General features: G+C 39.5%; 1 protein-coding gene across 2 annotated transcripts in view; it reads left to right on the top strand.

Moving 5' to 3' along the window:
* Nucleotides 1–23,391, top strand: part of MYOM2 (myomesin 2) — a 284,123-nt gene that overhangs the window by 58,122 nt on the left and 202,610 nt on the right. For both annotated transcript variants that reach the window (XM_077290059.1, XM_077290058.1), the window contains 7 exons: nucleotides 3,738–3,879; nucleotides 7,495–7,694; nucleotides 10,484–10,537; nucleotides 13,440–13,567; nucleotides 18,079–18,262; nucleotides 18,614–18,788; nucleotides 21,557–21,678. In XM_077290059.1, the coding sequence (XP_077146174.1) occupies nucleotides 3,738–3,879; nucleotides 7,495–7,694; nucleotides 10,484–10,537; nucleotides 13,440–13,567; nucleotides 18,079–18,262; nucleotides 18,614–18,788; nucleotides 21,557–21,678 (1,005 nt within the window). The remainder of the gene's footprint in view (nucleotides 1–3,737; nucleotides 3,880–7,494; nucleotides 7,695–10,483; nucleotides 10,538–13,439; nucleotides 13,568–18,078; nucleotides 18,263–18,613; nucleotides 18,789–21,556; nucleotides 21,679–23,391) is intronic.

Genomic DNA, 23,391 nt, shown 5'->3' with positions numbered 1-23,391 from the left:
TTTGATGCGGGCTCCGGCGGTGAGCCTGCATCAAAGCCGAGACATGTCTGCTGTTTTGTACAGCTGACATATGCACGCAATCGCGGCGGGTGGAATCGCCATCCACCCACCACTATCGACTAGTTAAATGCCACTGTCAAACGCTGACAGCGGTATTTAACTAGCGCTTCCGGCCATAGGGCCTGAAATGAGTGCATCACTGACCCCGTCACGTGATTGGGGTCAACGATGCGTCGACTGTTGTGAATTCTGCTTTTGGGCTCCCTCCGGTGGTTGTAGGTGGTAATGCAGTTGTCCCTGAGTTGCAGTCCTGGTCAGGTGTATCTGCTGATTGCAGTTCTGACTGGGGTATTTAGGCGTGCAGGATTCATTAGTCCTTGCCAGTTGTCCATGGTTGTTGGGAGGTTTTGGTCCTGGTTGGTTCCTTCTGCCTTCTGCCAAATCAGCAAAGATAAGTGTCTGGTTTTGTTTCTGTGGCACACATGCTGTGTGCTCAATAATTCTGTGCTATTCAGTGTTTTTTTGTCCAGCTTAGATTGTGTCAGTATTTTCTCAGTCTTGTTGGATTCTCTGGAGTGGCAGATATACATTCCATGTCTTTAGTTAGATTGTGGAACTTTTTGTATTATCTGCTGTGGATATTTTTGGAAGGGTTTTAATACTGACCGCTTAGTATTCTGTCCTATCTTTCCCTATTTAGCTAGAGTGGCCTCTTTTGCTGAATCCTGTTTTCTGCCTGCGTGTGTCTTTCCTCTCCTACTCACAGTCAATATTCGTGGGGGGCTGCCTATCCTTTGGGGTTCTGCTCTGAGGCAAGGTAGTATTCCTATTTCCATCTATAGGGGTATTTAGTCCTCCGGCTGTGTTGAGGTGTCTAGGGTTTGTTAGGCACACCCCACGGCTACTTCTAGTTGCGGTGTTAGTTCAGGTTTTGCGGTCAGTACAGTTTCCACCTACTCCAGAGAAAGTTCATGCGGCTCCAAAGTCACCGGATCATAACAGTCGACATGACAACCGAGGTCTATTGAAGACTTCTATGGTTGTTGATGCCACCCTGTGGTCGGCGCTCATAGCCATGCTGTAATTCTCCTACATAGGAGCGATCTGAGCATCGCTCCTATGTAGCAGAGCCGATCAGGCTGTGCCATCTTCTAACCTACCATGGAGGCTATTGAAGCATGGCAAAAGTAAAAAAAAAAGTTTTAAAAAATATGAAAAAAATAAAATATAAAAGTTTAAATCACCCCAATCATACAAATCATTTGGTATCGCCACATTCAGAATTGCCCAATCTATCAATAAAAAAAGGATTAACCTGATTACTAAATGGCATAGCGAGAAAAAAATTTGAAATGCCAGAATTAAGTTTTTTTGGTCGCCGCAACATTGCTTTAAAATGCAATAACAGGCGATCAAAAGAACGTATCTGCACCAAAATGGTATCATTAAAAATGTCAGCTTGGCACGCAAAAAATAAGCCCTCACCCAACCCCAGATCATGAAAAATGGAGACGCTACGGGTATCGGAAAATTGCGCAATTTTTTTTTTGCAAAGCTTGGAATTGTTTTTTACCACCTAGATAAAAAAGATCCTAGACATGTTTGGTGTCTATGAACTCATAATGACCTGGAGAATAATGGCAGGTCAGTTTTAGCATTTAGTGAACCTAGCAAAAAAGCCAAACAAAAAACAAGTGTGAGATTGCACTTTTTTTGCAATTTCACTGCGCTTGGAATTTTTTTTACTGTTTTCTAGTACATGACATGCAAAAACCAATGATTTCATTCAAAAGTACAGCTTGTTCCGCAAAAAATAAGCCCTCACATGGCCATATTGATGGAAAAATAAAAAAGTTATGGCTCTGGGAAGGAGGGGAGTGAAAAACTTAAACGCAAAACAGAAAAAAGCTGGGGTCATGAAGGGGTTAAATGCCTCAATGTTACAATCCAGTAGGATTTTTGTATAGTGTGAGTGCAGTTATTTGTTCCAGTGCATAAGTTTGCATGCGTCTACTGTTTTCTTGTGTAATTGATCAACAGCTAAAAAAGCTACAACCATAATAAGCACTGAAGTTTATAAGGACCCCTTACAAAGTGGATCATAAAAGCCGCTAAGGAATTATTTTTGCACTTATCTGGTTTAGAAAATACAGATAGTTTTCTAGAGTGCAAGGATTCTAAATCATTCCATATCACATAACTATAGATCAAGAGCATTGCTTGTCAAACTGGGAGCCTGCCAAGATTTTACAAAAGTAATCACGTGCTTTTATTTAGACACAGGAATTTCTGTTTTCTCAACATAATTGATTCCTTTTGGTTTTACTTTATTATTATACAAAGGATAAATAGGTAAATTGAGCAACAGTATTAATTTTCAGGGTTTTTTGTCCATGGGTGGTGAAGTGCAGACATCACCATCCTGTCTATGGTGAAGCCCCAGTAGAAAAAGACGGAGAAGCCCTGATCTGAAGAATTAATTGACTGAGCTTTCTTAACGATAACCTGTCATGCGATTCATGGTGCAATACAAAACACAGGCAGCATGAATTGAATCCTGGCTGCAGCCAGGTATATTAGTCTCTAAAATGCTTCATCATTTCAGAGAAAATATACTTTGAAGATCCAGAGAACTATACTCGGAGACCAGGCAAATCTGCTACTACACCAGGCTGACTTTTCTCAGCACTGTTGCAGATAATTGACAGGTCTCTCCATCGTGTGTACATAAGGAGAAACTTGTCAATTATCTCTAGAAGCGCCAGCCAGGGGTGGAGTCAGCCTAGTCCCATCCCTGACTGTGATTCCCAGATGGATCTTCAACATATACTTTCTCTGAGGCATTGGAGCATTTCAAAGAATAATATATCAGGATTCAATCATGATGACCACGGTTTGGGCAGCAGAAATTGTCTGACAGTGTCACACTGTGACTGTACATAAATAGGGAAAAGGGCCCAGCACTGTCCCTAAGGCTGGGACCCTAATTATACCTGTCTGTTCCCAAAGGTATCTCTAAAAGTGAGGTTCGGGCCACCTGACTTACTGTTCTCCTGTTATACTATAAGCTGTCTCCTCCCTCTCCTCAGGAGGCCATGGACAGAAGTGTTAGTGTATAAAACACGTAAGACACACAGGGATAACAGAAAGCAACTAAAATACAAAACACTCACCCAAAGAAAAGTATATAGTGAAGGGTAGGAATGTACAAGCCAAATTGGAATTGGACAATGAGGAAAGTATACACCCCAAAACAGCATGCAATAATGTTCAGCAGCAACAATGATCTAAAACTTAGCACAGCAGCTCCAAAGAGCTAGGAAGTAAAACTTTCACTGGCAAGGAAGAGAAGGTCTGGATAGATTTTATAGTGAGAGGAAATGGCCAGGTCAGGAACAGCTGTGAGATGGTGCTGCAAGATTCTAACCAGCATAGAAAGGATCATTAACCTCTTCAGCACCAAAGGAAATGAAATCCATTTAATATGAAACATAAACACACAGGCAAAATGGAAGATCTGCAATTCACAATCCGTAGTGATCTTCTAATCCCAGATCTCCCAGGAGGATGTGACTCACTCGTGACAGCTAGGTTCCCTTTAAGTAAAAGAAATTCAGAATACTAATATTGAAAAAAGTAGTAGGATTAATATGTAAAGGGGATTGCTCACTCAGGAATACACAACACTCTTCTTATATCTTTATTCTTTTTATAATACTTAAATTCCTTCATTGCAGATGCCGCAGCCCTGGTGGCAGGTGCACCAGGAGCTCCAATGGATGTGGAATGTCATGATGCAAATAAAGATTATGTGATTGTCTCTTGGAAGCCTCCAAACACAGCCAGTGAAGCTCCGGTAATTGGATACTTTGTTGATAAGTAAGTATTTAAACATTGGCATATATCCACCCCCTGATTCTGCATTCTATCAGTGATGAGAGATTTCCAATTTAGTTAAGGAGTAGGAGTAAAAAAAAAATTCCTCCACTTTCTTTTATGCCAGGCTTAAGGCCGGGGTCACACTAGACCATAATACGGATGAGTGCTATGCGATAAAAAATCGCATAGCACTCAGCCCAATGTTAATCTATGGTGCAGCTCCCATCATCCGATATTTTCTCCACCGTATTTCGGATCCGAGGGAACTCGCAGCAGGCTGCGATTGTCAGCGTATCTCGGCCGAGACTCGCCAATGCAAGTCTATGGGGGTGAGAAAAAATCGGATTACACACGGACCATGCGTGTGCATTGCGAGAAATACGCAGCGGTGTTCTATAGAAAAGCCGGTAATTCAATTGCCGGCTTTGCATTTCTCCTTCAGAAACCCGACAGGATATGAGACATGGTTTACATATAGTAAACCGTCTCATATCCCCCTTTTTTTTGCATATTCCACACTACTAATGTTAGTAGTGTGTATGTGCAAAATTTCAGCGCTGTAGCTGCTAAAATAAAGGGTTAAATGGCGGAAAAAATTGGTGTGGGCTCCCGCGCAATTTTCTCCGCCAGAATGGTAAAGCCAGTGACTGAGGGCAGATATTAATAGCCAGGAGAGGGTCCATGGTTATTGGCCCCCCCGTGGCTAAAAACATCTGCCCCCAGCCACCCCAGAAAAGGCACATCTGGAAGATGCGCCTATTCTGGCACTTGGCCACTCTCTTCCCACTCCCTGTAGCGGTGGGATATGGGGTAATGAAGGGTTAATGCCACCTTGCTATTGTAAGGTGACATTAAGCCAGATTAATAATGGAGAGGCGTCAATGATGACACCTATCCATTATTAATCCAATTGTTGGAAAGGGTTAAAAAACACACACACACATGATTTAAAAGTAGTTTAATGAAATAAACACAGTGGTTGTTGTAATAATTTATTGCTCTCTCAATCCATCAGGAACACCCTCGCTTGGCAAAATAATAAACGCACAAGATACATACCTTCTGATGTCCTATCACGTCCAACGAGGTAATCCATCTGAAGGGGTTAACTAATATTACAGGCACGAGCTGCGATAAACCACTCGCTCGTGCCTGTAATCCCCGGGTGCTGAAAGGAAAGCTGGATCTGTACTTACATTCAGTCGCGTTGATGCGCCCCTGCTGGATGTTCTCATGAACTGCAGCCTGGGAACTTTTTCCCACGCTCCAGGTCATATGAGGACATCCACCAGGGGGCGCATCACCGCGACTGTAGGAAATGTAGGTCAATGACCTACATTTCATTCATTCGCCGGGGATTACAGGCACGGAGCACAGCTGCATTTGCAGGGCTCCTGCCTGTAAAATATTTTAACCCCTTCAGATCATGGATTACCTCGTGGGACGTGACGGTTCAGCTGAGGGTATGTATCTTGTGCGTTTATTATTTTTCCAAGCGAGGGTGTTGCTGATGGATTGAGAGAGCAATAAAATACTGAAACAACCGCTGTGTTTATTTCATTAAAATAATTTTTAATAATGTGTGTGTGTGTTTTTTAACCCTTTCAGACAATTGGATTAATAATGGATAGGTGTCATCATTGACGCCTCTCCATTATTAATCTGGCTTAATGTCACCTTACAATAGCAAGGTGACATTAACCCTTCATTACCCCATATCCCACCGCTACAGGAGTGGGAAGAGAGTGGCCAAGTGCCAGAATAGGCGCATCTTCCAGATGTGCCTTTTCTGGGGTGGCTGGGGGCAGATGTTTTTAGCCACAGGGGGGCCAATAACCATGGACCCTCTCCTGGCTATTAATATCTGCCGTCAGTCACTGGCTTTACCATTCTGGCGGAGAAAATTGCGCGGGAGCCCACGCCAATTTTTTCCGCCATTTAACCCTTTATTTTAGCAGCTACAGCGCTGAAATTTTGCACATACACACTACTAACATTAGTAGTGTGGAATATGCAAAAAAAAGGGGGATATGAGATGGTTTACTGTATGTAAACCATGTCTCATATCCTGTCGGGTTTGTGCAGGAGAAATGAGAAGCCGGCAATTGAATTACCGGCTGTTCACAGATATCGCGCTGAATGAAATATAAATACAGAATATATATATATGTGTCTCAATGACATATATATATATATATATATATATATATATACTGTATATATGTTTTCCCGAACATTTGAGCACATAAATCCATTAGATGTCGGTTTTGCAAGCTTGCGAGAAAATCTCGGCATACGGATGCCATACGGATGTCACACGGATGTCACACGGATCATTTGATGCGAGGAAATCGCATCCTCGCACTGCACACGGATCACTGTTTTTGAAACATTTGTGTGATTCTCGGCCGTGAAAAATGGACCGTTTTTTTATACGTTAAGTGTGTCCCCGGCCTTAGGTACCGTCTCATTTAGCGACGCTGCAGCGATCTAGACAACGATGCCGATCGCTGCAGCGTCGCTGTGTAGTCGCTGGAGAGCTGTCACACAGACAGCTCTCCAGCGACCAACGATGCCGCTCCCCGGGTAACCAGGGTAAACATCAGGTTACTAAGCACAGGGCCGCGCTTAGTAACCCGTTGTTTACCCTGGTTACCAGTGCTAATGTAAAAAAAACCAAACACTACATACTTACATTCCGGTGTCTGTCCCCCGGCGCTGTGCTTTCCTGCACTGACTGAGCGCTGGCCGGAAAGCACAGCGGTGACGTCACCGCTGTAATCTGCTTGACGGCTGGCCGGCGCTGACAGTGCAGGAAAGCACAGCGCCGGGGGACAGACACCGGAATGTAAGTATGTAGTGTTTGTTTTTTTTTTACATTTACACTGGTAACCAGGGTAAACATCGGGTTACTAAGCGCGGCCCTGCGCTTAGTAACCCGATGTTTACCCTGGTTACCAGTGAAGACATCGCTGAATCGGCGTCACACACACCAATTCAGCGATGTCTGCGGGAGTCCAGCGACGAAATAAAGTTCTGGACTTTCTGCTCCGACCAACGATGGCACAGCAGGATCCTGATCGCTGCTGCGTGTCAAACTCAACGATATCGCTATCCAGGACGCTGCAACGTCACAGATCGCTAGCGATATCGTTCAGTGTGAAGGTACCTTTACCCTTCGGCTTTAGGTGCAGTTCCTTTTGGATTGACAGTTGGATTGGCTTCAGCATTATGATAACCTATATTGTTGCTTCTCAAAGACCGTAGGGCTGAGATTTAAATGTATTATTTTGCACATATTTTGTTATAGCTTGTGTAAGTACAGTACGTAACAAAAACATCCATATTTACATGATTAATGCTTCTTTTTTATTAACGCATGTAATAAAATGAATTAATAATACGTCTGTTAATGTTTTATTTTTTTGTATAATTAGATATTAACAATTATTTTCTTCATTCTGTGCAGTTTATATTGTTTGTAGTGACAGCTACATTACAAATAATATTGGTTACACTTTAGAATGTTAATATAGCTCTATATGTCCACTTTTTATGTCACGGTACCAGTAAATTTGGTATATACATTGATGAAATTATTGTTTTTCCTCCCAGATGTGAAGTGGGCACTGAAAACTGGATTCAGTGTAATGATTCTCCTGTTAAAATCTGCAAATATCCTGTGACTGGTCTGTTTGAAGGACGGTCATACTTTTTCCGTGTTCGAGCAGTTAATAAAGCCGGAATCAGTAGACCATCAAGGGTCTCAATTGCTGTTGCTGCTCTAGACCCTGCTGATCTGTCACGACTTCAAAGTAGGTGCACACATTCTCATTAAGCAGTTGTGAATTATTTAATGTTTTATTCTTTTGCATAATTGGTTTACGTGGGTGTATATAATGTAGAGGAAATCTTGCCAAGACACAGCAGGACGGTGTGTATCCAAGAATGTAGCACACGTGATAAAAGAAATAAACTAGATAGAAAGCCTTATGTGTTTAAACCTGGATTTTAAATCTTATAATGAATATTCGAGCTCAATATACAAAATCTCTGCTTTGTTGCAAACACTACTTTCTTTGATATACGTAATGTAAATTGTAGCTAAGAAATGCATTATAAGAGATTACAAATATTCTATTTCTTGAATTCAAAATTATCGGTAATCAACAATTATATATTTCAACTGCCCAAGGACTCGCACGCTCAGTTCAACCGAATGTTCATATATTTTCAGTAGGGAGAGCAGAGAATGGCATTGTCAGATAGATCTCTAGTGATGAGCGAACGTGCTGGGATAAGGTGTTATCCAAACATGCTCGGGTGCTAACCAAATGTTTTCGGCATGCTTGAAAAATATGTTTGAGACCCCGGGGCTGCATGTCTCGCAGCTGTTAGACAGCCGCAACACATGCCCCTACTTTTATAGCGGTAAAGCTACAGATATTTATATATAGCCACAGACATATATCTTACATAGTCTCCTTTATTATGTATATTGCCGTCCCTTATTACACAGTGCCCTCGCTTGTTGCGTACAGCTCCGACCCTTACATATCAGACTATTTATAGCGCCCCCTGTCTTTATTACATACTGCCCTCTTTTGTTAGGTATATAATGCAATGATGGCTGATGGAGCATGAGAAAGCTTCTTTTCTAATGGATGAGCTGATGGACTGGTCGTCAGGTCACCGGCTGCTCCATCAGCATTCATTTTATATTCTAACAGACGACTATGTAATAATACGCTATGTAAGGGACAACCTCAATGGCGCTATACATAGAGTATCAAGTGAGCACACTATATACTAAGGGACTGTACTATACATATTAAGTGAATACACTATACACTCAGGGACTGCGCTATAAATAATAAGTGAGTACACTATATAATTAGGGACTGTGCTCTGCATAATAAGAGAATACACTATATACTAAGGGACTGTGATATACATAATAAGTGAAAACACTATATACTAAGGGACTGTGCTGTACATAATAGGGCTATATTCCGCATTCGATTTGCAGTGTCAGTGTGCTGTGTGCTTTTATAGATGCATTGAGCATATCCTATTCTGGTCCTCAAAATCGGATTAGAACATGACATTCTCTGACTCTCACAGATCTCATTTTCAGATCTGTCATTTTCTCAGATGTGTGAATGGACCTATAAAACTCTACAAGTTTGTGTGCTGTATGATTCAAAAAATCTGGCAGCACACGGACACTTCACACAAATGTGAGAACGTGGCCTAAAGGATTTTACAAATAACATTATTTACATCCAGGTACTTACCGCTGACGTCTCATCTGATTAGAACCATTTTCTGTTGTTTCTTCTCCATCTGGTCAGACCTTCATGTCAATATCTCCCAGCCACAACACTTGTCACGATGATCGTCGCAGTCCTAAGAATAGCAAGGTCACATAAATTGTATGCATACATGTGTCTCCCTTGCACTGCGGCCCTGACTACAGATATGTATGCCACCATTAGCATACTATTAGCGACGCACCAAATCAAAGTGATAAGCAGCACTGTGACCCCCATTAACTATAATCTCCATCACCCAATAAATAAATTGCCGCGTATGATGAGGACAATCTTGCCGTGGGCCAGCACAGAGCCTCGGGCTCTAAGAAACAGGCCAGATTGCCCTCATTATTAGCTGCCCTGCAAGGCCCTCCCTCCACCTCCGGCCCTGGTGCGGGTGCACCAGCGGAATGTCCACCTCTTATGTGTTGTGACTGTCTAACAGCCGAAAGACATGCAGCAGCGGCGACTTGAACATATTTTTCGAGTACGCCGAAGATACTCGGTTAACACCCGAGCATGCTCGGATAGCACCTTATCTGAGCTTGTTCTTTCATCACTAAGATCTACCACTTCCTCTTCTTCCTCCTCTTCTCTTTCTCTCTCATCTGACAGAAGGGAACTAGGTAGTGCGTTCGAAGGCCCCCTATATACAGTATATCAGATGCAAAAATCAGCAGGTTTGAATACCATTAGACTAGTGCATATGGGGACCTTCTGATGGATAATACAAATAAATGATTGCAGATAGTCGAACAGAGTAAGTAATCATTATACATTTTTTAAATGAAGGTGATAGGTATTGTAAATTTTGTTAAAAAATCCAGATTATCATTAGATTCTGTCTTCTTAACACCTATGCATATTTATGTGTTTAAATCCTTGTGCCATATTGAACATTTAATCAATATACTGCTTTACTACCACTTACTGCAGAAAGATGAAAAATATATTGAACACGGCTCCCACAAGACTAAAATCTAAAAACAGATGTCAGAGTATATTCCAGCACAGTAGAACATAAAAAAGCCTTGTTATACCTTTATGTCAATAAATCAAAGGGCTCTATCTAAAGGCAAGAGCACAGAAGGCTTTGTTCTTTATGCTACTAAAATGCAATTTTAGCTAGAGATCTAGTTAAATAATACACAAAACAAAGATAACGCAACATAAAAATGTAAAGCTAAAATCTCTTTCATACCCAGTCAAAGCAATATACACAGCAGAAATAGAACTTATAAAACAATGTGACTTTGTATAATATGATATAAATTATTCTGTCTTTACAGCAATCCATCTGGACGGAGGGCGAAGTATTGTCATCTGTCAGGATGACCTAGAAGGTATAATAACCTTAATAATCTGAATCAAGAATCTGAATAACAAGTAATGTTCGGTTTTCTTTTTTTCATGAAACATTGAGAGAAGACAGGCAGTTGCTTCCTTTATGCGTTGATCTGTAACATTAAAAGTTATAATCGGGTTTATTGGATCTCTTATGGTATATTAACACATTGCATATTTGCTGCAGATTTTTTTCCTGCAACTGTTCCATTAATCTGAAGCAACCCCATTGAGATAAATAGAACTGATATTTTGGTAACAAAATCTACAGCGTGGGATTTCACCCTTAAAGGTGTAGTCTGGCCTTAGGCTACAAGTCTGCAGTCACTCCATGTGATGTACATCATGCTATGAGGTTTCTCCATAGCTGGCAATCATGAGACCACAATTATGCAATTTGCTTACTTCGGGCCACATTCTGACTAGACGTGTCCAGCCTTGCTCAATACACTTGAATTAAGTGAGGCATGTCTAGTCTGCTGTTGACTGCATGTATGCAAATTGCACACTTGTGCTCAGGCGCACTCTAACCTATTAAAGTATGTTATGCTAATAAACTTCCTTTATTTGAGACTTACTTCTATTATCTACAGACAAGAACTTAAAAATGATCTGTGACATTCAGGAACACTATTTATCATCAGATATAGGGGTAATCTGCATGTAAATAGTGTGTAAGCCCTGTTTAGCCATCAAACAAGAGTAGCTGCAACAAGGAGAATATGAAATCTGCAGAAAATCGCTTCCTTTAATTGGGGTGGTGCAGGACACTGTTACAGTCTTCTCTCTCTATATAGGGAACATAGCTGTGATCTCTCCCCAGCACCTTGATTGACAGCCTGCTCTTCAGTGTATGTGCAGTATATATGTACAGAGGAGGCTGACAAACACTGTGCCAGGGAGTGATTACAATATGCTCATATCATAGTGAGCTGTGACTGTAACAGCTCCTTGCACTTCTCCGATGACTGTACGAGCAGCTGCAGGGAGAGCAAAATTTCACTTTCTCCCTGTAGCTGCTGCTCCTGTAATATAAACTGAATCAAAACACTATTTTCTTTCAGATTAGCCCGATATCTGAAGGTAAATTGTGTTTTTAGATTAGGCCAGTTCCCTTTAGAATGATTTAAAAGCATGCTCCAGACAACTTATGCATATTGATTTCAATAGGCTTCATGTGAGTCTTTTTTTCAACTAAAGTGTCATTCACTGTAGGAAGTATTGTAATCACCATATAAAGTCAGGTGGGTCTCAAGGAACTGTGACTTATAGTTGATATAATTGAATTATGCCATTAATGTCATCCATATCATGTAATTCATGTCATTGACATAACACATTTCAGGTCCTTCCAGGTGCCATTATCAATAATGTACAAAAATCTAAGAGATGGTAGATGGTAACAGCCAAGCCTAAAATATTTTTGGATGGATATACTGTAATGTTAAAGGGGTTCTATTAACTTCTTAAACAGCAAAAAAATGCAAAGTTCTATTAAAAAATCGTCTGCATTTTAACAGTGGTGAGAATTTTAACTTTACAAGTGTACGCCTCATTGCCTATGTTACTGGCTACTAGAGATGAGCGGATCAATGCGTGGAGGATTAAGTTTGAGAGGAATTTCCTAAAATTTGCGGATTCACGCATATTCAAACATTTTGTCATTCGATTCACAAGCAAACTAAAACCTTAACCGCACTGTTTCCCACACTGCTGAAGCATCAGTGAGTGGACTAATGTCATTTTGCATTGCCATGTGGGTCTCCCCATAATGCATGAAGCTATGACATATAGCGTATTATCATATCTTGTAAACTGTTGGTCAGTACCTAGGCCATCAAAGATCAGCAGTTTTCAGTGGAGCATAGTTTGTATATTTTAGTCATTTCCTATCTGTTCAGTCACTGGGTAAATCTTTCTCTCCTGTAGAGTGTAAGCCCTTATGGTCAGCAGGGTCATCTCTCTCCTGCTCTCTCTCTTCTGTAGTGTGTAAGCTGTTATGTTCAGCAGGGTCATCTCTTACTCTTTCTTCTATAGAGTGTAAGCTCTTATGATCAGCGGGGTCCTCTCTCTCTCTTCTGTAGAGTCTAGACTTTTATGCTAAACAGAGTCCTCTCTTTTATAGAGTGTAAGCTGTTATGAACAGCGGGTTCCTCTCTCTCTTGCCCATAGTGTGTCAGCTCTCAAGGTCAGTGGAGGGGTTCTCTCTCTCTTCTAGAGTGTAAGGTCTTATGATCAGCCGGGTCCTCTCTCTCTGGAGAATGTAAGCTCTTATGGTCAGTGAGGTTCTCTCTCTTTTCCCACAGGTGTATTTTCCAAGTAATTAATACAGTAGCTTTCCAGTATTGAGATTCATTCATTTAAATTGATTGACATTTTTTGGAAAAATTTGGCAAAGCCAATTAAATTGAATCTCAAAACATCCGCTCATCTCTACTGGACACCTCTGCAGTCTATGATTGCCAGCTTCAGTGCCCCTGTGCTCCTACAATGATGCAGAGGCAAAGCTTACACAGAGTGCACATCGGTCATTAGAACACCATTCATCAGCAAACAGGAACCTGGGAAAAGGAGAGAGTGCGCTCCAATAAAAAAAAGCAAACAGATTGCACAACCCTTTTAATATTGAAATAAATGTAAAAAAAATTTAAAAAGAGGAGATTAGAAGGAACCTGTCAGTCAATTCATGCTTTCCAAACTACAGGCAGCATGGCACTTATCTGGTGCCACCTCTGTCTAGCTTCTCCCCACACCACTCTAATTGATTAACAGGTCTCCCCCGATGTGCTCATGTGAATGAAACCTGATAATCCACTAGAGCGATGAGGGGAAAACAAGAATCACTCTTTGATAATAGAGCAAGTACAAACTATGTTCTATTTAACTTTGTCTTTCATTTAGGTGATGTTAAAATTCCTGGCCCACCTACAAACGTCCAAGCACTGGAAACCAGTAAAACATATGTTGTTCTCAGTTGGGATCCACCTGTTCCTCGTGGCAGAGATCCACTTGTTTACTACATTGAGAAGGTAAATGACTGCATGATAAGAATAACTCCATTCCACTAGTATATTTTTAGAGATGTGCAGCAATTGTTGACAGTCATAGGCCTTATAACAAAAGACATGCTACAGTTGTTGACATTCTTAGGCCTTAGGCCTTATAACAATGGTAAATGCATATACCGTGGTATGCACTAAAAACAACTAAGTAGAAAATTCTCCCTTACCTGCCTCTTAGAGTGCATTGTGTAGAATGTAAAATTTCAAATATCCGTACTTGGCATTGGTGCGGGGATTTAAATTCTGGACCCATGCTGAACTTGTGAGCGAACTAGAACTAGGGGAGCCTTAGTCTATCCCTGTCCCCTGGATTACTCCTGAAGGTGGAGACACCAGGTTCTTACTATTCTCTTAAATCAATCCATATCTGTCCCTTTCAGGCAGGGATACACTCACCAAACAACATAATCGAACACAGTGTAGTTAAAAGAAGGATGAACCACATACTAGGGGATGAAGATGTGTACACAAGCAAAACTCCAAGCACCAATCTCTTGAACAAATTTCCTAATGCTAACTTCAACAATGGACTACACCTCCAACTCCAAACTAGGAAGTAAGAACTAACACTGGCAATTCCTAAGTGCCAGAGACAAGCATATATACAGCGCCTTGAGAAAGTATTCGGCTCCCTGGAACTTTTCAACCTTTTCCCACATACGTATCATGCTTCAAACATAAAGATATCAAATGTAAATTTTTGGTGAAGAATCAACAAGTGGAACACAATTGTGAAGTTGAACGAAATGTATTGGTTACTTTAAATTTTTGTGGAAATTCAAAAACTGAAAAGTGTGGCGTGCAATATTATTCGGTCCCTTTAACTTAATACTTTGTTGCACCACCTTTTGCTGTGATTACAGCTGCAAGTCGCTTGGGGTACGTCTCTATCAGTTTTGTACATCGAGAGACTGAAATTCTTGCCCATTCTTCCTTGGCAAACAGCTTGAGCTCAGTGATGTTTGATGGAGATCATTTGTGAACAGCAGTTTTCAGCTCTTTCCACAGATTCTCGATTGGATTGAGGTCTGGACTTTGACTTGGCCATTATAACACCTGGATATGTTTATTTGTGAACCATTCCATTGTAGATTTTGCTTTATGTTTGGGATTATTGTCTTGTTGGAAGACAAATCTCCGTCCCAGTCTCTGGTCTTTTGCAGACTCCAATAGGTTTTCTTCAAGAATGGTCCTGTATTTGCCTCCATCCATCTTCCCATCAATTTTAACCATCTTCCCTGTCCCTGCTGAAGAAAAGCAGGCCCAAACCATGATGCTGCCACCATGTTTGACAGTGAGGATGGTGTGTTCAGGGTGATGAGCTGTGTTGCCTTTACGCCAAACATATTGTTAGGCATTGTTGCCAAAAAGTTCGATTTTGTTTTAATCTGAACAGAGCACCTTCTTTCACATGTTTGGTGTGTCTCCCAGTTGGCTTGTTGGAAACTTTAAACAACACTTTTTATGGATATCTTTGAGAAATGGCTTTCTTCTTGCCACTCTTCCATAAAGGCCAGATTTGTGGAGTGGACAACTGATTGTTGTCCTATGGACAGACTGTCCCACCTCAGCTGTAGATCTCTGCAGTTCGTCCAGAGTGATGATGGGCCTCTTGGCTGCATCTCTGATCAGTCTTCTCCTTGTTTGAGATGAAAGTTTAGAGGGACGGCCGGGTCTTGGTAGATTTGCAGTGGTATGATACTCCTTCCATTTCAATATGATCGCTTGCACAGTGCTCCTTGGGATGTTTAAAGTTTTGAAAATCATTTTCTATCCAAATCCGGCTTTAAACATCTCCATAACAGTATCACGGACCTGCCTGTTGTGTTCCTTGGTCTTCATGATGCTCTCTGTGCTTCAAACAGAACCCTGAGACTACCACAGAGCAGGTGCATTTATATGAAGACTTGATTACACACAAGTGGATTATATTTATCATGATTAGGCATTTAGGACAACATTAGATCATTCAGAGATGCACAGTGAACTTCTGGAGTGAGTTTGCTGCACTGAAAGTAAAGGGGCTGAATAATATTGCACGTCCCACTTTTCAGTTTTTGAATTTTCACAAAAATTTAAAATAACCAATAAATGTCGCTCAACTTCACTATTGTATTCCACTTGTTGTTGATTCTTCACCAAAAATGTACATTTGGTATCTTTATGTTTGAAGCATGATATGTGGGAAAAGGTTGAAAAGTTCCAGGGAGCCAAATACTTTCGCAAGGCACTGTAGCTGAGGGCAGTGGCCAACACTGAACAGCTGAGACAGTCCATATAGGAAAGCTCCAGGAGATTCAACTGAACAGATTGACCTGTCCACTGCCAGCAAGAAAAAAACTGCACTGTTTAAAAAGATGATGAAGTACTTCTAACCAATGCAGGAGTTTGTGAAATCAGACGTTGCAATCTTCTGGCCCTTCTGTCACTGTATCCCCTTGATACTTGTGTGATTGTCTGGTTGGAAAAAATGAAGAAAAGTAAATAAAGCAATTGTTCACTTGAACCAATGCTACCAATAGATAACATGTATAGCCAAGGCCTGCATGTATCACAACACTTCTTCTTCGCCTGCAACCAAAATGCCAGCAAGAACTAATCAAAAAGGAATTTAGAAGATTTACATTGATCAGGCAAGCCCTTTAATTTCTAAAACTATAGATTTTCTCATTTACAGATAAATGCACAGTACAATTACAATTCATGAGAACTGAAACTAATGACGGCATAAATCCAAATAGTGAAATATTGTTCCAACATAATTTTTCACAATTTCTTATATTTGGAATTGTAATTCTCTTGTTGTATCAGTGATTTTGAATATTGTACTTGCTCTAAAGCAAGATAAAAATAGACTAAAGAATGGAAACACTTTGAATTAGAAATCATACTGTACTTCCAGAAACATCAGTTAATTAAGATAATGTTTTTTTATTGTCATTGAAATCTTTTGATGCCCAGATGGAATTTTATATTTTCTCTTTTTACATAGAAGAAACAGGAGAGGGGCAAATATACTTCTAGCTGTGGTATATGAAAAGGAATGTATCAGTTATTTTAGTTTAACATTTAAAAGCAGTTAGTGAAATATATTAATTTTTCTTATTTTTTTAACTTTTTGATTATAGATTTAATTTTTTTATTTTCTGTAAATGATTATGGGGACAGCCATTTTGTCTGAGCATTAGTTAACAGCATTTTAAGATATTATTTTAAAGGATATCCATAGACGTTCATTGACAGGCTGCAACTCCATGGATGGAATGTATAAAGATTTCCATTTCACGCGCCCATCTTGAACCTAAAGTCTGCTAAGAGTAAGAAGTGCCAAATTTATAAAGGTGTGAGTGCCTGTTTATAACTTTAGCACATCTTCTGGGTTATCTGGGTGGCAGAAAATCTGAAATACCAAGAGCTGGTACATATATCAGCCATAGGGATGAGCGGACCTGTGGAAGTTCTTGTTCCAAAGATCGGATCTGGTACCAGAACTATACCCAAATTTGAACCAGAACTTGAACCCCATTGAAAACAAAGGGAACCCAAACTTTGGAACTGGAAAATCTCTCTCTCTCCTTTCCCTGGGACTCTGAACATTGCAATGGACTTCTGGGAAAAGTACGTGTTCAACGTTTAGCACCGACGCTAACTGCCTGGTATGAAATCCCAAATTCTTAAGTTCAAGTTCGCTCATCTCTAATCAGCTACAATGTACAAGAGCTTTCTGGCATACACTATTCTAAACTTGACTGCCCTCTTGTTATATTGCAATCATCATATTATATGGCACTGTGTACTTACAATTGCTCATTTTGCCCCTCTAGCCAGCTAATTCCTCTCTCTTCCATTAGGTCTATGGCATCATGTGATTAAAAACTGACTTGCTAAATCCTTCTAAGCTCTATGCAGAACCAGGAGGTCAATTTTCCCTGTATGAGTCATGAGTCACTGCAAAAGTCCCTGATAGGGGGGATGGGTGGAGCAGCTGGGTCAGGAGATGAGGAATGATAAATGCAGGGAAAAGATACTTCCTGATTCTATATAGAGCAGATAAAAGAGAAGAATTAACTGGGTAGAAAAACAAAATGAACAATTGTAAGTACGCAGTGCTATATAGTATGATGACTGCAATATATTAAGAGGATAAAAACTTGATGAGAGCTCTTCTTTTAAATTGGAGGTCTATTTCAAATATTGAGATATAGAATTTTAAATAAACATCAACATAAAAAAAAAAAAAAAACTTGGCAAGGTGGAGGTGTGCCTCATAAATTTTAAAAAAAGTAAATAATATAAGAAATAAGAAATAATATATTGAAAAGTTTTTTGAACAATAGATTTATGTAAAGTTTGGTGAAACGACTGTGACTATTTATTTGTGTTATGTATGAAAACAATGGCTTAGGTTCAATAAAAATGCATCCAGTTGTCTGTATCTGAAATCTGGCAAGAGTTAATCGGTTCTTGCTTTTTCATAGACAATGGTTGGCAGTGGGAGCTGGCAGAGAGTCAACTCACAGATCCCAGTCCGCTCACCCCGCTATGCAGTGTTTGATTTAGTGGATGGAAAATCATACAATTTCAGAGTTATTTCTGTCAACAAACATGGTGTCAGTGAGCCTTCTGAAGTCACCCCACCAATACAAGCAGCGGAACGTCTGGGTAAAAGAACGCACTTTTGATGTTGTAAATGTTGTTTTATTGATATTACATTACAAGTGTAAGCTACTGCAGTATACGCATATGCAGATTTAGCAGAGGGGATTATTGTCTTTTTTCTTCTATAAGACCATATATAAATCTATTGAGTAATGTTACCTGAGAACGCTATTACTGAGCACAAAGGAAAAACTTAAATAAAAAACAGCCCTGCTACATCTGTATATAAATGAGTCATTTAACATGCATACATACAGGGCTTTAGCGCTCTTAGTTCCTGATTTATTTGCCTCGAGTTGTTATGTGCTCTAGTTTATTTACTCCAGATTTATATGCTTGTCTTTTCTTTTAAAGCTGTGCCATCTGCTCCGGGACGTATTTTGGCTACTAGAAACACTAGAACATCAGTTGTTGTACAGTTTGATAAACCTAAGGTAGAGGAAGAATTACTCGGGTACTACATAGACTCATCTGTGGTGGGCTCTAATCATTGGGATCATTGCAACCACAAGCCCATTAAATATAACAGGTAAACTGCTTACTTATTTAGTATGTATGTTACTCAAGAAAAAGAAAAATATTTGTTTTGCTTATTTTTATTTTTCATTTTTGTGCTAAGGGAAACCCGTTGCTATATTTTTGCTACCCTAACCAAGGGCAGCGTGCATCAGAGCATGGCTGCGCAATTGCAGTTAAAGAGGTTGTCCACTACTTTTTCATTGATGGCCTATCCTTAGGATAGGCCATCAATGTCTCATCAGTCAGGGTCTGAGATCTGGCACACCCGTCGATCAGCTGCCCTATGAAAAAAAAAATTCAAATAATTAATAAAGAAATAAAAAAATAAAAAGAAACCTATTTGCTATCACCACATCATAAAAGTCTGAGCTCTCAAAATTAACCCAGATAGTAAACATCATAAGGAAAAAAAAATACAATAAAAAGCGATCAAAATGTTGCATAAAATGTCAGTTAGTGAAGCAAAAAATAAAAACTCAGTTTAATTGATGGAAAAATGAAATTATTTTTTTTACACAATTCAGATTTTTTTTCACTACTTAGATGTACCATAAAAACAAAACCCAAAGAACAATGTCAGAATCTCCTTTTAAACAAGCTATTATATGGCTATATTGGTGGAGAAATAAACAAAAAAAAATTATATCTCTTGGAAGAAGGGGAGTGAAAGAGTTAAAGTTATGGTGATAGGAAATGTGATGTTCTCTTGTAGGCAATGCTGACGGTTGAGTTTAGAATGAAGTAAGTTCCCACAGGCCTCCTACAAAGAAAGTTAGACTCTTAACTTGGCAACATATGAGCAATTATTTTGGGCTGGTTAGTATGTGAACCTTTCCTCTGAGATAACCAGTACTTCATGTCGGGCTAGAATTATTATAAAAGGCACAGCCATAGGAGTTGTGGAAGTTGCTTCGTAAATTTACATTGATGGTTGGAGACCATCTCTTAATCACAAATCTTGAAAACAAAATTGAAGAACATCTACACAGGCTTTGTTCAAAAAGCCATAAAAGCTACAATGATGGATATGATTTCAAAGGGAATCTGTCAGCAAATATAAAATATGGAATCTGAGAGCAGCATGATGTAGGGGCAAAGAGCCTGATTTAAGTTATGTATCACTTACTTTATTGTTTGATGCAGTTACTATAAAATCCCTGTTTTCTTTGCTGTAGATGTAACAGTGCTGTGAATGCTAAACTGTGCATAACCCTGCCCACATCTCTGATTGGCGGCTTCCTGTACACACTGTATATTGGCAGAAAGCTGCCAATCAGTGGTGGGGGTGCGGTTACACAGATTAGCTGGACTACATGGCTGAAGTGATAATCTCCTGATGATAAAACACTGTTTGCATTGAAACTACATCAGGCTGCTAAGCATGTTGCAAATCCTTGGCATAAGGGTCTCTGCCCCTACATTATTCTGCTCTCAAATGACATAGAAAAATCCTACTGACAGATTCCCTTAATTAATGGATGATCAAAGTGGAAGACTTATGGTTCCTGGTAAACAATGATGGGATCTGTCAGCCTTTTTTTTTACCACAACAGCTGTAAATCTATGGAATAAACTTGTACCTAAAGATTCAATCATAGAAGTTATAGTTGATGATTTCAAGGAATGATGATTCCTTAGCACAAAATAAGGAACCCGTGAATGTTTAGTAAGAGTGATTGAATGTTTATCGAGTATGATCGATACTTCATTTGGGGTCAGTTGAGAAAATGTTCTCTTTCAGGGCAGAGTTGCTCATAATTGAAAAGGAAGCATTCTAAAATGTATTCATACCCTTCCCTTCATCAAAATTCTCCTTCACCCTTTTTTTTTACAACAGTATAAGGCTATATGTTCTTTTTCAAGATGGTCAAAAATATACTTCTTGAAGCAGTTTTGAAAAGTTTTTCAAGGGTTTTGGACAAATTTTTCCTGAAGTGTTTTTTTTGCAGCCTTCTGATTGGACAATGCCTAATTTGGAGTGTTTTCCATCTGGATAAACTTCAAAGCTGCAACCTCCACTTTCTTTTCTCCCACCAGGCTTTTTTTTTGTCAAAACCTGAAGCAGAAGAAAAACTCTTAAAAGACTCAAAGACTGAGCTTGTGAGCACCAAGTCGATTTGCATTAATTGAATAGGAAGCTGTTTTTGAGCGATTTTTCTGATGTCTTTTAGAGCGGATCTGCTTTAAAAAACACCTAAAAAAAAAACCTCTGTGTGCACATACCCTAATAAGATGACTTAATCTAAAGGCATGATTTACTTTCGAAATGAGAAGAAACTGTTTTACTGTGATTTATACAAAAAGCACAACAAAACTTCTGCAAAAGATGGTTTTCTTCCACAATGATCCTGATGACCTTATGATACAATTAAAAAGATACATTTCATTAGATAAAGAAATAACTTTCTAGATAATATACATGCTATCCGGCACAGTCTCATTATACAATACATGACAGTGTGAGGTAATTGGCACGGAGTTTCATTGACACCCCAGGCATCTAACTGTGCCTATGACACTATGCTGAATATTGCTTTGATTATTTTAGATTGTAGTTCCTGGAGGAGAAATGTGAGATTGGCTCAGTCTCTTAGGCTCCTGACACAGATATGTGCTGTCTCACCCGCAGACTTTGAGAAGATATCCGAGAAATTAGTTGCATTTAAACCGTACTTTTTAATAAAATATTTGACAAATTCAGACTATAATAAGGCAGTTACATGAAAAATTGAGCAGCTCAACGAGCTTGTGATAATATTACCAAATGCCTTTCTTCAGATTCGTAGTTCACGGTCTAACAAGTGGAGAACAGTATATTTTCCGAGTGAAGGCCGTTAATGCCGTCGGTGTCAGTGAAAATTCGCAAGAATCTGAAGCCATAACTGTTAAAGCTGCTCTAAGTAAGTATCCAGTAATAAATGTATCTCTGTCCTTTAAAGCTTTTTTTCTGTCAATTTTAGAGAAGTTATTAAATCACAAGGCGGCTTGGCATTGATCAAATACAAGTTTTGGAATCCAAAACGAAACATTAAAAACTAGATAAAAATTGGATATTTCACACTCATAAATCTTGTTATAGCTCAGATTTAGTGTCTTTTTTGCGCTTTGTGCATTTTGCTTGTTTTTGTTAAAAAGAAGTTATAGCATTGGTAAGGACCTAACCTCTATACTGAAAAAAAGATCAGGAAGGTAATGGGCAGTAGAGAGTTTCTCCCTGGTTGCAGATGTTTGCCAAAATTGTATCCAGTCTAGGAAATCATAGGTGAGTTTGGCCTCTTTTAGAAATGTGGATTTTTTTAAAATATTGGAGCTGATTTACTAAAACTGTCTAACTTTTAGGGTAAGTTTATATGTTGCTTATTTGGAGCTTTTCAAATTGTATTTGTATGCATAAAATCTGCAGCATAACCCTATTCTAGAGAAGTAAGTTATAATTCAATAGCTCTCATCTACAAGTTGCAGACAATTTCTGCACAAAAATTGACCGGTAAAATTGTCAGAGTGCTAATTCTTTGTGTGGAATTTAGTGTGGATTTTTGCCCTTTGCAGTGCAATGAATTTTTTTCTGCAGCTAAGCTACAGAAAATCAGTACTAAATACGCAAAGCGAGAAATTCCTTTTAGTGGGTGCAAAATAAAAGCCCATGTGCACATTAAACTAATATCAGTCACACACGCTGATATCCGACTGACAGTCTAACGTGAGTGTAGGTCTCCCAACACTCCCTGACATATGATGTCGAGGTAGGCAAGGATCTGGCATGTCCAATTTCGGACTGAGGATCATTTTGTTTTAATTAGGATATGGTGCCACCAGAAGAATTTGGAACTCAGGAGGGCACCGCTGGGAGAGTGTTCCTTTGTATAGAGTAGGATGAGAGCTGGTTGTCAGCCTTTCGATCATCCAAACCATTGTTTTGTTGACGATCAGCTATCTATCATGTCTGGGTGCTCAAGACTAGACAGTCATGCAATGAAAAAAATTTGGAACAATTTTTGCATGATTTTGCACATCAGATTTCAAATTAGGACACTCCAAATTCAAACAGAAGCAATAACCCTTGTCTGGTAGGCCACCGCCGATTTTGTCAGTATCTGCTACCAATCTTATTTTCCCCTTGTGGTCTCTCATCTATAGTCTTTTGTATTCTTATTTGAATTCCATAAAAAGAACATGCGGTTTGGCAGAACCAAATGGGTGTAGTAAAGAAGGAATTTGCTTGGAGAAACTATTTTATGTCTAAAGCCATCACTAGCAGTTGATAAAACATTGTAATTTTCCATTGTACTGCTGTGTTTTACATAGTAACTTTACTTCCTTTGTTTTAGGAGGAGGTGTTCCCCATGGTAGGTGTTTTAAACTAGTGTGGGATCACATGCACAATTCACTGTCACTGGGTGTTTTCGATCACAAGTCACCTTATAATCACCTTCAATGGCCATAATGCCATCAACAACACAGTTATGTTAAAGATTTACTCAAAGCATATTCCTTATGTACAGAATATGATGATCAGTAAGACTGCAGAATGAAGAATGAAGATGATGTACAAGAATATGGCACCTAATATTGCACCTTACCTCTCCTAAGATTGAGTGTGGTATTGCAGCTCT

Source organism: Ranitomeya variabilis, chromosome 2 (genome assembly GCF_051348905.1).
Source record: "Ranitomeya variabilis isolate aRanVar5 chromosome 2, aRanVar5.hap1, whole genome shotgun sequence".
Lineage (NCBI taxonomy): Eukaryota > Metazoa > Chordata > Amphibia > Anura > Dendrobatidae > Ranitomeya > Ranitomeya variabilis.
The sequence above is the reverse complement of the archived record's forward strand: the minus strand, read 5'-3'. Positions and strand labels throughout refer to the sequence as shown.